General features: G+C 52.2%; 1 protein-coding gene across 4 annotated transcripts in view; it reads left to right on the top strand.

The window, feature by feature from the left end:
- The window catches only part of EPHB1 (EPH receptor B1), an 87176-nt gene that overhangs the window by 56397 nt on the left and 16218 nt on the right, over positions 1–14561 (top strand). For all 4 annotated transcript variants that reach the window (XM_064457135.1, XM_064457136.1, XM_064457138.1 and 1 more), the window contains 6 exons: positions 2328–2663; positions 5560–5741; positions 6926–7088; positions 9220–9328; positions 9539–9603; positions 13455–13577. In XM_064457135.1, coding sequence (XP_064313205.1) covers positions 2328–2663; positions 5560–5741; positions 6926–7088; positions 9220–9328; positions 9539–9603; positions 13455–13577 — 978 coding nt within the window. The remainder of the gene's footprint in view (positions 1–2327; positions 2664–5559; positions 5742–6925; positions 7089–9219; positions 9329–9538; positions 9604–13454; positions 13578–14561) is intronic.

Below are 14561 nucleotides of genomic sequence, written 5' to 3'. Positions count from 1 at the left end.
TGCTTTGGACCCTTGGTGCTGGGGAGCGCCTGAAACGTACATCAGAAATGAGGGAAGGATTTGCATGTTTTGCTGGATCACTTGAGCTGTCAGAGTGGAGGTAGTTGGCAGGTAGCACAACTGCAGATGAGTCTATATATCTTTATTATTTCTTGTTATGTAGCTGATTTACAGTATTGCTGTGCTATAGGAATACAGTATTAAAAAAGTCCATTTGCTGATTTTTATTTCTTTTTGTCAACGCTTAATTTTATGATGCTCTAATTTGAGATGCCAGCTGTTCAACAAAGTTTTTCCATGTCAGAGGAGTAAATTACAGTGTGGAGCTGCAGGCGCTACCCTGGACCAGAGCCCTTCCAGAGGGTGATGCCTGCGAGCGTGGTTCCTGCCCTTTACCCCTGGCATGGGAGGGAGGGGCTGCAGTTAAGGGAGGGGGAATTTGGGGAGACAGTGGTTTGCCTCTGGGCCAGGGAAGAAAGGTGGTTTTCTCCCTTTTTCTTGAGAAAAAGCTTGAAAAAATATTGTCTGCTTAAGGTACAAAGAAGGTGACTGTATTAAGGTTCCCAAGACAGGTTGCAGCTTTTTGGGGGTGACTTGCTGTTTATTGATCCTTCTCCCCAGCCTTTGTGAGTACTCTGATCTGTTTGCTCCTGAGGAACTGATGTCTGTCCCTTGGCTCCTGCCCCTGATGTGTCCCCTACCATCCCTCCTGTAAACCCCCTTTGACATCTCCGGTACCTGCTATCAGGGTTTTGGGGGGAGCCCCACCATGAGACATCTGTAGTGCCTCAAGTCCACAAAAGCCCTTTCCAGTGAGGATGCCGCACTGGCCACTGCTCCCTAACATGTTCATTTACTCTGCTAAAGGGGAAAAGAATTAAAGGGAACAGATTTTTTTTTTTTTCTTCCACAAAACATTTTGTTTTAAAGCCTGTCATTTTTCTTGGCATTTTAACAAGATGCTTTCATCTGTGGTATCCCCAGCAACGGCTCAGAGAGGCTCCCAAAGTGCCTGCCTGGATGCAATTAAGGGAGCAGGGGGAGAGCGAAGCACAGGCTGGACAGGGTTGGCCACCCATGGCCCCCTGGGCTGGCTGGTAGTGGTGGCCTGTGCAGGGTTTTCAGCTGCAGGTCCTCCACATGGGGTGACCTCTCCATCCCACCAGCCATGTCACCCCTGTGCTGATGAAGCCACCTCTGCCCAGCCCACCCCTGCCCAATAATGGGGCTAATTTATCTGCAGCTGCTAATGATGTTCCCCAGCACAGACACGTGGAGGGCTCCCCCAGGATGATTTTCTCCAAGACAGAGCATGCTTAGCTCTCTTAACCTTTCCTTGCAGGTCAAGTCCTCCATCATTTTTATTGCTCCTCCTCCATTGTGGCGAAGTCCTTTTTGTTCCTCAGAAACACAGCGCCAAGCCCTGCTGGCATGAGTAATTCATCACTTTCCTTATATAATATAACCCAGCAGCCAAATGTTGTGGTTTTGGCTGCGGAGCCATCCTGGCTAACCCCAAATCCTTCCCAGACCTGGGCAGATGTATGTATGTACCTCAGTGATGCTCTCCCACCTGGATTGCTCCTGAATTGCTCCCTATCGACTCCAGCTCTGTTCTGGCAGCAGGTGCAATTGGAGCCACGTTCAATTCTCCACCCTCTGAAGTATTTGCAATGGCTCCCGGCGGATTTGATCAATGCCATTTTGATCTCTCGGCCAACATCTGAGCTGCTTGCAAAACAGTGAGCAGTGTGGGGCACAGAGGAGAGCCTTCCTTTGTTCCATTAAATACCCAGGCTCTGAACTTGAGATGTCGAACTGTTAATAACCACTTTCCATTTTCGACTCTCTTTTTGCCCGCTGCTCCTCCATTTCTCCATGGTGCTGCCTAAGTGGTGTTTCTCTTGCTGTGATAATCTGTTTGAGGTGCTTCTCCATGTGAACTCTTGAGCTATCTTGGTATCTCCTGATCATTAAAATGGGTCCATCTTCACTGATGGATCTTGTGTGCGTCATGCATAAGGGTTTTTTTTTGGAGACTAAGTGGGTTTGTGGCATGGGAGTCCCCATCCTCAACAGTAAAACCTCTCTCAGTGGCTGGCAGTATGGGTAATCAGTGTTGCTGATGCAGAGAGCATGACCCTGAATCAGGGAAAGCCAAGAAGACCGAATCCCTCATGAGCCAGGAGGTGATGGGTAGACTGGCAGATGGAGCTGTGGGGTGTCCTTAACCATGCTGGAGCCTCCCAGGGCTCCCACTGAGCCCTGGTAGGGCTGGGTGTACATTTTGGGCAAGGGCCTGTCTCAAGTGCACTCCTTCTCCACAGGCGTCCCATCTGGCCCCCGCAATGTCATCTCCATTGTCAATGAGACATCCATCATCCTGGAGTGGCACCCGCCACGAGAGACTGGGGGTCGGGACGATGTCACCTACAACATTGTCTGCAAGAAGTGCCGGTCGGACCGACGTGCCTGCTCCCGCTGTGATGACAATGTCGACTTTGTTCCCCGGCAGCTGGGGCTGACGGAGACCCGAGTCTTTATCAGCAACCTGTGGGCGCACACGCCATACACCTTTGAGATCCAGGCTGTCAATGGGGTTTCCAACAAAAGCCCCTTCCCACCGCAGCATGTCTCTGTCAACATCACCACCAACCAAGCTGGTGAGTCTTGGGACAGCACTGTGCCTGAGGTTTTAAGCCATATACAAGTTGCAGTCTCTGAGTCCAAAGGAAAAAGCTCCTGGGGGTATGAGTGGTGTCTGACGGCTGCGGTAAACCTGCACTCAGTGCTGGGCGGGCTGGAGGAAAGCAGCAAGCAGGGAGAAAGGCCAGGAAAAGAGGGAGGGAGAGTGATAGGAGAGTTGTAGGGGGTGCCCAGGTGCTTTGCCCTGGGCAAAGCTAGAGCTGGGTTGTGGGAGGGAAGGGGGTCAGGACTGATATCTGCTTTTTATCCCCCTCTAGATTGCTTGGGGTTGAAACAGCATCACTATTTCCCCCCTTTCCCATGTGGGAGCATGGAGATGGGGTGAATCCAGCTTCATTGCAGCATGGGGCTAGCAGCATCCCAGGGCTGAGTTCAGGCTCTGTTTCCTCTGGCACATTCGTCTCCTATCATTTTCCCCTTGTCCCCTTTTCCAGACTCCCCAGCCCCTTTACCTCCCTCTTCCCAATCAGGCATCAGGAGCTGATCAAGCAGCTCTGGGCCAAACCAGGATGCTGACAGGGTGGGTGTGCAGATGGTAAGGGGGAACCCAGTCCCAGGATGCAATGACGAACACAAGGGAGCTGAGGGGATGGAAACCTGTCTGCTTTGGGCGGAGAAAGGGGATGGTAATTTCCACTTTGCGCCAAGGGTATAATGCAGGCAGCCTTTGCCATCCTGCTCCCTCAGGACAGCATGAGACAGAAACCTGGCATAAATATTTTAGTCTCCCAGCTTTGGGGAATGCAAATCTATGCTTGTGTCTGGCTGGCACCTCTGTCTCCTGAACTATGTGCAACCAAACCTGCCTCTGGTCTCCAAGCCTTTTCTCTGGGGTGGGAATTTTGGGGTGTTTCTTTGCTTGTCTCTCACTCTTGGGCTGTCCGGGAGCTGGAAGCACCAAGGGCACCCGCATCCATGTGTCTGAACCCCACCACTCTGTTTGTCTTGCAAAGGCTGAATATTAATGTGGAAATGCTCCCAGTGCCTCAGGACAGGCTGTGGGATGACCTGATGGAAATGCATCAGGTGTGTCAAGGGCAGGATCGGTGCTGTCCCTCTAAAATCCCTTTGGCTTTGCAGTGGGTTTTTCCACCTGCTTTCACCATGTGGGGCTGGATCTGGGCTGGTTAGTTTATCTCACCCTGCAGGGTTGCCTCCACCACACAGCAATTAACAAAAACAGCAATCAAACTAAGTGTTTAATTTCAGCCCAGGAGCATCTTCTCAGGGTGGATGTGGAGAGATTGAAAAAAAAAATATATGGGAGTAAATACACCGGGTAAACAAAGGTGGTGCTGGACTACTGACATCTCCCAGTGTGGCCACGTGGAGTGGGGGTCCCGCTGCCTCCAAATTCCCTCTGTGGCACAATCCTGCTTGCCAAGCCGGTCATGCTGAGCTCAGCTCTGTCCCAGATCCATGGGGAGGAGGCATTTTCCCTGCCCAGCGCTGCCTGCACTGGATAGGGAGCTGACCCTGCAAGCAGGTCATGCCAGCGATGTTTAGGTGTGGAGAGACTTGGGTACCTTGCCTGGAGGCTTTTGGTAGGATTAAGTGCAGGATCAGGGCCGTATTGGCTGGCTCTGGTCCTTTCAAGTATAACTTGGAGGGCAAAAAGCCTTTGGAGAAGTGGCTCCTGGCTAATTTAACAGCTTGGTGTCCTTGCTGGTGGAAGGATGGTGTTGCTGCTGCTGGGGCGCTCAGCTCCAGGCATGCTGGGCTCCCTGGGAGGCGCAGGGCAACCCTGGGATCGCTCCAGTGCATGTGGAGAGCAGGGCAGGGAGCAGCTGCAGTGGGGACAATGTGCCTGGCAGATATTTTAGGAAACCTCCTTGCTTAGCTCCAGTCTGGTGTATGAACTGAAATACTATGGGTGGCTTTACAGAGCAAACGTGGTGTGTGGTGTGGCTGGCAAGACCGACTAGAAGTGCATGGCAGGGAGGGAAGGGGGTCAAACAAACCATGCCGGCCTTGGATCCGATGTCAATTGCATGCTCGGCCAGTGCCGAGCATTTTGTTTTCTCCGGGGATCGTGCGACAAGTTGCCTGGGACCCCTGTGGTTTGCTGCCTGGGAGGTGCAGGGATGGAGGTGCGCCTTTTGAGCACCCTTGTGCCATGGCCTCCAGGTGGGCTAAGACCTGAAGGATGGTTTGAGATTGCTCTGCAAGTGTTTGGGCTTTGGAAATAAAGCTCCTGGGAGAAGCATGTTTGGACACTGATGGTGAGCATCCCCAGAGAGTCCCTAAGAGCAGACCCCACAGCTCTTCCAGGCCAGGGCTGAGCCGAAGCCATGCTAGAGCTCCAGCACCTTGGTGTCCCCTTGCTGGACTGGAGTGGCCCTGCCCTGCTTTCCCATCATCGTCCCCAGGGTGGGCAGATTTTTCCTCCTACATCCTATTACTGGCAGCACATGGAATCGCAGCTGTGGTGCAGGTTCCTGCAGAGCTGGCTCCTCCAAGGAGGCTGTTACAGCAATAGATGGCAAGCAGATCTGGGGACCATCATCGAGCCTTGGTTTGTCCCTGCTGGGGAGAGCTTGACTGTCTTTGCCCTGCCATGGGGAGACAAGCAATCCCAGGGAGAAGGAACACTGAGTATTTCTGAGTGCCTAATTAAAAAGAATAATTGGTTTAAATACCAGAATTCCCTTGCCAACTCACTGCTCTGTTCCATGTAAGCTGCTGAAATGCTGCTCTTCCCACTGCTAATGCATGAGCTTGTCCCATGGGATGAACAACCGCAGGCATGGGAGATTTGGGATGCTCCATATGCCCAGGAGATTTTCCCTCTCCCAGGGCTGTTGGTCCTACCCCTCTCCGGTAATTTTCCCTCTCTTCTTGCTTCATCGGCAGCACCTTCCACCGTCCCCATCATGCATCAGGTGAGCGCCACGATGAGGAGCATCACGCTCTCCTGGCCTCAGCCTGAGCAGCCCAATGGCATCATCCTGGACTATGAGATCCGCTACTATGAGAAGGTGAGCCGCATCTGCACACCCGATGTCAGCAGCACCGTGGGCTCCAGGCCAGCAGCGGTAAGCTCAGGTGGAAACCTTGTGACTGAGGGTAGGCTGGGGGCACGCGGAGCTTCGTACCATGTTGCTGGGAGGCTTCTCAGGTCCTGAGCTTGCTGAAAGAGGGGGAACATCAACATGCTCTGAATCTCTTTGCTGGGAAGGGTCCGGGTGGTGGGACAGGTGCCTGGTTACCCACACTGGCTCTGGAGGCTGGGAGTGATGTGCAACCAGGGTAAGGGAAGTGATGTTGTGGATGCAGATGCTAATTCCCTCTCCATGGGCAGCGTTTTTCCAGCACATCAAAGCCCATCAATGCCTTGGTTCTGGTATCTGCTAGGGTGAGCAGGGACCTGGAGCATGGGGACAGAGTCAGGAGGAAAGGAGGGGGCTGGTGAGGACTGGTGAAGGTTATTAGGGTTGTCCCTGTCCCAGGTCACTGCCTCCTGCTGGCTTGTTTCACTGGCAGCTGTCCTTCCCTGCAGGGGACATGCTCTCGACTCTTGCGGTGAACCGTGCCGAGCCCAAGCTGTTCCATCCCTCCCGTGACTTGCCAGCTTTAATGAATTCCTCTAAATGTGAATAATTAGATGATTTCACCAGCGGCCCCTTTATGGCAAATCACCGGGGAATGTTGCAAAAAATGAGATTTGAGATGCGTGACATCTCCACCAAGGTTTAGTACCAGGACCCCTGCGAGCAGAGCAGTAGAGGCTGAGGCTTTCGGCAGAGGCAAGCTGCCCTTGAACCTGCCTGAGCGGGATCATGTATGGTGTGTTACAGTGTTTCTATAACTGCATGACATTTCTGAACTGTGCAGGAACATCAGTGGTTTGAAGATGAAAGGAATTTGCTCCTCATGGGTGTTTTTGCTCTGGATGCTCTTACTGTTTCCCCCTGCTGCTCCATGTTCTTTGCTGTGGTGCACCAGGGGCCTGTGGGGGAGGCACATGCTGCAGGGACCTCCCCAGCTCCCCAGAGGCCGGACAGAGCTTGCAGATCCTGCTTCTGTGGGATCCTCCCTGTCAGGGATTGAGGGTCTGATCCATCTTGCTCAGGCTCCGGTGCTTGTCCTTCTGAAGCAGAGCCAGGGCCACCACTTTATCCCCCTGCAGACAAACCTCATCCCTGCTGTTAACAGGGACGGGTGCGCTGCAGGGTACATTGTCCCCACCACTGACCATCTTTCTCGGCTGTGCCTACAGGACCACAACGAGTACAACTCCTCCATGGCCCGCAGCCAGACCAACACAGCCAGGATTGAGGGGCTGCGACCCGGCATGGTGTACGTGGTGCAGGTGCGAGCCCGCACTGTGGCTGGCTACGGCAAGTACAGTGGGAAGATGTGCTTCCAGACGCTGACGGACGGTGAGTGCTGGATAGGGGGACAGGGTGGCGAAGGGGGTGGTTGTCTTTCCAGCAACAGCTTCGGGCTCTAATTGGATTAAACGAACTTGTCTCTGCAAACCTCTCTCCCAGTGGGCAGCGGGCAAAAGCCAGGTGATTTACAGCAATGTGTTGTTAATCACCAGCTGGAGGAGTAATCTGCTTTAAATCTCTTAGCTCTCTGTTTTCTCACTTGCTATTTAGCTGTGGTTTTGTCCTTCCTGCCTCTGTGGTGACAGACCCGCCCTGCCACTGGCTGTGAGTCTGGCATGGCAGGGAGGGGAGGAGCAGGGGGCTGTAGACCCCTGGAGGAAGAACTCCTGGGATGCTCCCTAGGGGTGCTTTCCTGGGGCGTTCAGAGCTGTATCTGAGCCATCAGGGCAAAGCTGGGAGGGTCAGACCCAACACTAAAGCTGATTTCCTACCTTGAGGTGGTGTGTCAAAGGAAAAGGGTCAGCTCACAACCATCGCTGCTTCTTCTGGTTGCTTTCCAGAGTCGTGCTGCTGTTGTTCTGTCCCCAGCCCCTCCCTGCGACCACAAATACTAGATCCCTTTAGAGATTAATAACTCATGGGAGGGTTTTTCATTAATACCATTTTCAGGACTAATCCAGAAGTCACTGAGTGAAGCAAGGCTCCTTTTGTGGACCTCCTACCCTTGGAGCAGCAGAAATCCCTGCAGAGTGTCCCTTCTCTGCCTCTGTTGGCATGTATCCTGCTTCGCTTAGGTGACACCCTAGGGTCCCAGACCTGCTTGGCTGTCTTGCCTAAAACTTCTCTTCTTTCCTAAAACTGGGTCACTCTGTGCTTGCACTTGTGTCAAGTGCCAGCTGGGGCGGGAAGAGGAAAACCGAAGGTAAAGAAATGGTAATAAACTCTGCCAGTGCCTGGAACATTCAGGATTAGAGAAGCGAGAAGAAAAATCCTGCCTCAAATAAGCAATTAATTGAAATTTAATAAGAATGGATAGTGTAGATTATTAAATACTAATTGATTGTTAGATGAGAATTTCTCAGGATTTAAGCGACATGCAAGAGATAAATCTAGTTGCTAATAATTAACCATGGAATAGAAAAATAAAGATAAAAGGGTGCTAAATGCTTCTTTTTGGAGTGAATTTTCCTTTAACCCTTGCTTGTGGCTGCTGGCACAGCCTGGTAGACCTTGCTGGGGACAGTTGGAGAGGAGGGGTGTTTCTGGAGGGCTACAGAAGCCTCCAGGAGTGTGGGGTCTGCCACATAGCGCCCACTGCATGTACCTGCACTGCTAATGGGACAGGGCAGGAGAAGGGGAAATTGGGAGGGGACGGACACATGGAAGTTGCAAGTGGTGTTCTTGGGGTTCCTCCAGGCATGTCCAGTCCTCCCTGTGCTACCTCGGCTTTTACCCCAGCTTGCTGCTGAAGTGGGGTGGCCAAGGGGACGCAGGGAGTTTGAGGGATGCTTGGTGTGGAAGGGATGCTGTGGTTGCTATGGCTCTGTAAAGGAAGTTGGCTCATGCCATCTGTTGAGATGTAAACACCTATAAGCAGACCTGCAGCAAAGGTGCTCGGGTTCTCCTGGGCCCCTCTCTCAAGGCTAACTGTTGTGTGGTGGACTCTCCAGTGTCTAATATGGGTGAACTCCTGGCACACCTTCCCCATCTGGTTTGTTTATTAATGGTGTCTTTCCTCTTCCTCTTTTCCTTCAGTTTGTAGGAACTTTGTGTTTGTGAGGCCCTGTGTTAAATTTGGACAAAATGGCCAATAGGTTTAAATTTATTGTGGGAAGCGAAACCCCAGGGGCACAGATTAAGCCACCTTGTGAACCTCATTTCTGTGGGAAATGGGGCCCACACACATTAGTTTGACTTCATTCCTAGGACCTTTTCTTCCACATTTTTAACCCCAAGTATATGTGAGCCAAGCATGACAATCTTTCCTGGTGCAATGCAGGACTGGCTCATCACCTGCCTCAATCAACGCTCCCATCTGGATTCCCCCTTTTCCCACCACCCTTCCATGGGAGCAGCACCCATGGAGTCAGAGGGGGCATTACGGGACCCCTTCCCAGGAGGCTGCTCTTATTCCATGAGTGTGCAAGGGAGAATTCACCCTGTCCCTCTTCTCTTGCAGATGACTACAAGTCAGAGCTGAGAGAGCAACTGCCTTTGATTGCGGGGTCTGCAGCGGCCGGGGTGGTCTTCATTGTCTCACTGGTGGCCATTTCCATTGTCTGCAGTAGGTAAGTCATGGGATGCTGCCTCCCTGCAAGGCAGAGGTGGTAAAACGTAGCTGGGAGAGATTTGGGGTAGGAGGGGAGGGGAGACCTCCACAGCTGGAGAGAGCTCTGAGCTGCCACTGCTTGCTGCGTATGGCTGGCAGGGGAGTGGTTCAGGGCTGTCGCCAGCCACTCATCCCTCAAGCCCAGCTGTTTTCTCCCCTCTTCTCCCAGGAAGCGTGCCTACAGCAAGGAGGCAGTGTACAGTGACAAATTACAGCACTACAGCACCGGGCGAGGTAAGCAAGGAAAAGCAGGCAGGGGAAGCACTCCTAAATCTGCACCCAGCATGTGTCCTACTCCTGCACCCTCAAATGTGCACAGTCAGGGAATGAAAGCCCCATGGGGTGGGTGGAGAGGACTGTAGGGTGGGAGTAGGGATGTCCACAGCTGTGTGTCAGGCTTTCTGTGGGGATTTTGCAGTGATGCAGCGCTGTGGGTGGGAAATGAAGAGCAATGGGGATTTGGGGGATGGGCATGGATTTGGGGAGACAGAGGGAGGTAAGGGGCAGACGTGACGCAGGGGGACAAGGCATGGGGAGAAGATGCTGTGAAGACTCCCAGAGGAGTAAGGGAAGGAGAGAGGCAGTGTGTGGAGCAGGAATGAGCTCCTGATCTCCTGCCACATGCTCTACCTGGGCCAGGATCAGTGCTGGGTTGCTCTTACGGCTAAAGGGACACCAAATTTGGGGAGAGTGGCTGGGGAGTGGGGGCTGGAGGCTGATGTGGCTGATGCTTTCTCTGCACCCTGGTCCAAGAAGGATGTGTACCCAGTGCCTAGAAAGGTTCAACTGCCTTTGGGCTGCTGATCCCCATGGCAAACAACTAGTAGAGCCTGAGCCTGACGAGCCTTTTTCTAAGACACCTTTGCGGTTGGTGGGGCTGTGCACCAGAATAAATTTGAGGCATCTGTTGTATATAATGTGTGCTCAGGTGCTCCTCCAGCTCCTGGTAAAGCAGCCAGTGGGGCTGTTACGATCATTGGAAATGATAATAGAGCAGCAAAGCAGCAGCTCCAGGGGGTGAAGAGTTGCCACCTGGTGCCTGCAGGCTCTGTGCCCTGTCCCCACAGGATGTAAATCCCATTTATACCCTCCTAGAGATGCCTCCCAGCTGCATTTTGCTGCCTTGTGGGAAGAAACTGTCCCTGGGTCCTGGGCACCTGCTTGGGGAAAAGGGATGGCGGCAGGATGCAGGGATGGATGAAGGATGGCTGGGGAAGGCAGGGAGCAGGATGGCTGAGGGGAGGGACAGAGATGGAGCGATCAGCCTGGCAGAGAAAACAGGAGGGCTGACAGGGAAGGGAGGGGTTTGGAGGCAGCCGGGAGAGCCCGGCCAAACAGCAACAGTGCACTAGATCTTTTTTGACCTTCTCAGCTTCATACCAAACCCTCTCAATGTGATGGCGGGGCTGTGAGGGGCCATAAACCTCCCAGCGAATGATAAACTGTTTTCCAAACATCACCGGGTGATACTTAAATACGATGGACCTGTGCTTTTCCTCCCTCTTTTCTTTGCATTTCTCCACTGTGGGTGCTGAGGGAAGATTTATTTGATGTGTGATGGCTAAAGCCCTGTCAGGCTGCAGGTGGACTTACTTTTCCTGTTTTCCCCGTTTTGAAACATTCTCTACCGCCGCATGCATCCCTAGCTCGCCCCAAGCACCCTGAAACCCAGGGTGTTCAAACCAGGTAGGAAAGCAATGAAGCGGGTGTCTGTGTTTAGTTTTTAAAGCTGGGCAATGTTAGGATTGGTGCCCAAAAGCCAGAGGTGCTGGGGCTCCCGGACGCGCAGCAAAACCCTTTCAAGGTTAGCGAGCCTCCAGGCACTCGATTATTGCAGACACTCGAGCAAAACAGGTGGGAAATTTGTGGTGAGCAACTAATGGAGTAACGAGTGCATCCGCCAGAACAAATTACCCGCGTGTTTAGCGGCATGGCAATTACAGCCTGCCTGGCGCAGCACTGCCGTACCTTCCTGGGGCCCCCCGGGGTTTGCCGGCTGCCTGCTGCTGGCAAGGACTTCCCCGGGTGGGTTTTGGGGTGAGATGGGGTCTTTCAGGTTGCAATTTCTCATGCTTTACCTCTGCCACTGCTTCGCCAGGAGCTTTGGGATAGGGGAAACAGGGAAAGCACTGTGTTGAAGCAGCAGTGATTCAGCAGGCAAAGGTTTTCCTCTGTCCCGATGATATTTATTCCCAAGGAAAAACGATGTTGGAAGGAATCTAGCGCTGGAGTCAGGGTAGTGGTGCAGAGTCCTTCAACTTTCAAAGAGGGGTAAAAAATTTGCCATCGTCTGTGGTAGTGATAAATGGCCCAATCCAATTTCTAGGAGTTTCAGGGTATTTTAAGAGCACAAAGCTCTCTTTGCAGGCAGGCTCAGCATGGGTTGCCTTTGATGTTGTGCTCTGGTACCTCGCATTTCACCCAGCTTTCACTGGTGTGGTGATGATGAGAAGCGGCTGAGGTTTGCAGAGATGAGTAATGGGTTTAGGTGCCCTAATCCCGCTCATTTGGATGGGATGTGGATTACGGGGGAGCTGAACCTGGTGTTTACTGAGCCCACGGGCAGACCCTGGGGCACATCAGAGGGTATTTGAAAACCAGCCTGTGTTGACAGTGGGCAGGAAACTTTGGCATTATTGTCTCCTTTATTTCTTCAATATTTTGATCAGTGAGTCAGTCTCGGTTACGATCCTGTAAATCCCTTTGTAATCCTGGCTGGAGCATCAGCTGCTCTTGTAAAAAAATTTATGGGGCAGTTAAAGTGTATGAGACAGAGCCGTAAAGGGATTTATGAACTGGGAGATGCACAGATGGCTTCATTGCAGCCTTCCCTGCCTGCCTCTGAGGCGCAGAGCTTTTGCCCCAGATGCCCCTTTTGGGGACTAGGATGCTCCTGCCTGGTCCCTTGCAAGTCCTGGGGACCCTGCAAGTGGTTCTCCCTTGGCAGCTGTTTTGCACCACCAGTGCCCCACTATAAGGCTTTCATGCCTCCTCCTGAATTACTTTCTGGCAAACTTGCAAAGCAGCCAGGAGCCCATTTAGATTCCCGGTGAGGAGCCGTGCAGAGGCAATGCTGCCGTCCATGCAGTTGTCTGAGCATCAGCTCTGGAAAGGCCCTGGGAAGCGGCAGCACCATGGGATTGTGGCCCTTGGCAAGGTCTTTAGCAGCATAATCAAAACCCATTAATCGCCATAACACCGAGGTACCCTGGAGAGGAGGACTGGGCAGCAATGTCCCTCCTGGTCTTCTCCAGAGATGATCTTGAGGGGGCTGCTATGCCAGCCCCGGTCCCCTTGTTGGGTGAGAAATGGCATGGGTGGCTGAACTCCCAAAGGGGCACTGCAGCCCTCTCTGGGTCCCCTATGGGACTGCAGTATAACATCAGTGCCCTGCTGAGCCCTGGGGATGGTGGTGACTGTACTCTGCCCTGTGGCTGTGCAGCCTGGCAGCTCTACAAGCCCTAGGGCATCCAAACATGATGTCTGCAAACCCCATCTGGGGAATCTGGGGGCCTGTTTTGTTTTTTCCCCCATTTAAAAAGGGCAAGATTTGCTGCATCTCCCTGTGGCGTGGCTGGATCCTGCTGCTACACATTGCCCCCAGGCAAGGGACTGCACACTTGTCATGAAGGCCAGCCAGGCTGTATTTTATGGCTACATACAGGTTGTTGATTATAATTGCTGCACTCTGTCAATTTAGTGGCTGCCACAAAGCTATCGGAGGCCTTTTTGGGTAAATAAATATTTCTTCACTAATGCATGGAGCCTCAAAAAGTCCTCACCTAAAAGCCAGCTAATTGTAGTTCAGGTCTGGAACTGCTCCCCCATCGCTGGGGAGGAGGAAGAGGAAGGATAACAACAGAGGAGTGGAGAGCAGAGAGGGAGATGAGGGGATGCAGGGGAGGGTTTGGTGGAGTGGGTGGACCAAGAGTCTGTGGAGGTGGCACAGTAAGCACAGCAATAGCAGCCATCTTAATGGGTGTATGGAGGGTGTGAGGACATGGGGGTCTCCAGTTCTTGGCCATGGCATGACTGCTTTTGGTTTCTCTCCCTTTTGCTGTTATTCCCATGTTTCCTGCAACAAGGGTCCCCAGGGATGAAGATCTACATTGATCCCTTCACTTACGAGGACCCCAACGAGGCGGTCCGAGAGTTCGCCAAGGAGATTGATGTATCCTTTGTAAAGATTGAAGAAGTCATTGGAGCAGGTGGGTCTCGCTGTCCCCTGTCACCCATCTCTCCCTGCCCTCTCTGCCACTCCTGCATGGCCAGACACACACCTGGAGTAATTTTCTGGGGGTGCACATTTGGTCCTTCACGGGGAAACTCTCAACAAAGCCTTGAGACATCAGGCTTTCCTGGGTTTGTGATGGGTTAGGGTGGACACAAGGTTGGTTTCTGCTCTCAAAGTTCCTCCGAGGTGGGAAAGGCTCCATGAACATATTTGCTGGGTCTCCGTGGAGCCTCTCAGGATTTTCTACTTGGCTTTTCCACAAGATAACAAGAAAAATCCAGATCTCGCTTTAGTCTGTGCCATATTCCCATACATATGTATATATACACACGCATGCACATATCTGTATATCATCTGTGCTGCTTTTATTGACATTTTAAAATAACTATGTCGTACTCATAGAGAGAAAGTGAGAAGCTGGGGGGTAGCTGCAAAGAAGCAATGAGCTAGTTCGGTCAGGATCAAGTTCAGTGATGTATCCACTGCCCTTTGCTGCTCATCAAGGCAAAGTGGCTGCAAACCTGGCTTACATGTAATCCCTCCACAGGCAGATTTTACCTTGCACAGGAAAAGCTCTCCCACTGAAAGTGAGAGTATGTTTTCTCTGTATTTTAAGTCAGAGAACAGCAATAAAAACAATCCAATTATTTTCCATTCCAAGATAAGTGATGTGCAAAAAGTCAACCAAGATTATCAATGCTGACACCTTGTCTTTGAGGTAGTCCTTAGATGTTGATGCTTTTGCTCTGCAAATCCTTCTTGCGGGGGTTTGCAAGAGTGCCCTCAGCCTCTGCTTCTGTCAGTGCTGGGCTCTGCCACCTTGTAGAAGGTCACAAGCCCAAACATGTCCTCAGCAGCAGACATTGCCCCATTTAAAGAGGACGGGTGAGTATATTTATAGAGAGTATTGCTGAAGCATTAACTTGCTGGCATTTCTCAGCCAGTTGGTTTGGAGACC

The sequence above is a fragment of the Phalacrocorax carbo genome, chromosome 7 (genome assembly GCF_963921805.1).
Source record: "Phalacrocorax carbo chromosome 7, bPhaCar2.1, whole genome shotgun sequence".
Taxonomy (NCBI): Eukaryota; Metazoa; Chordata; class Aves; order Suliformes; family Phalacrocoracidae; genus Phalacrocorax; species Phalacrocorax carbo.
Note: the sequence above shows the minus strand (reverse complement) of the source record. Positions and strands in the feature narration are given on the sequence as shown.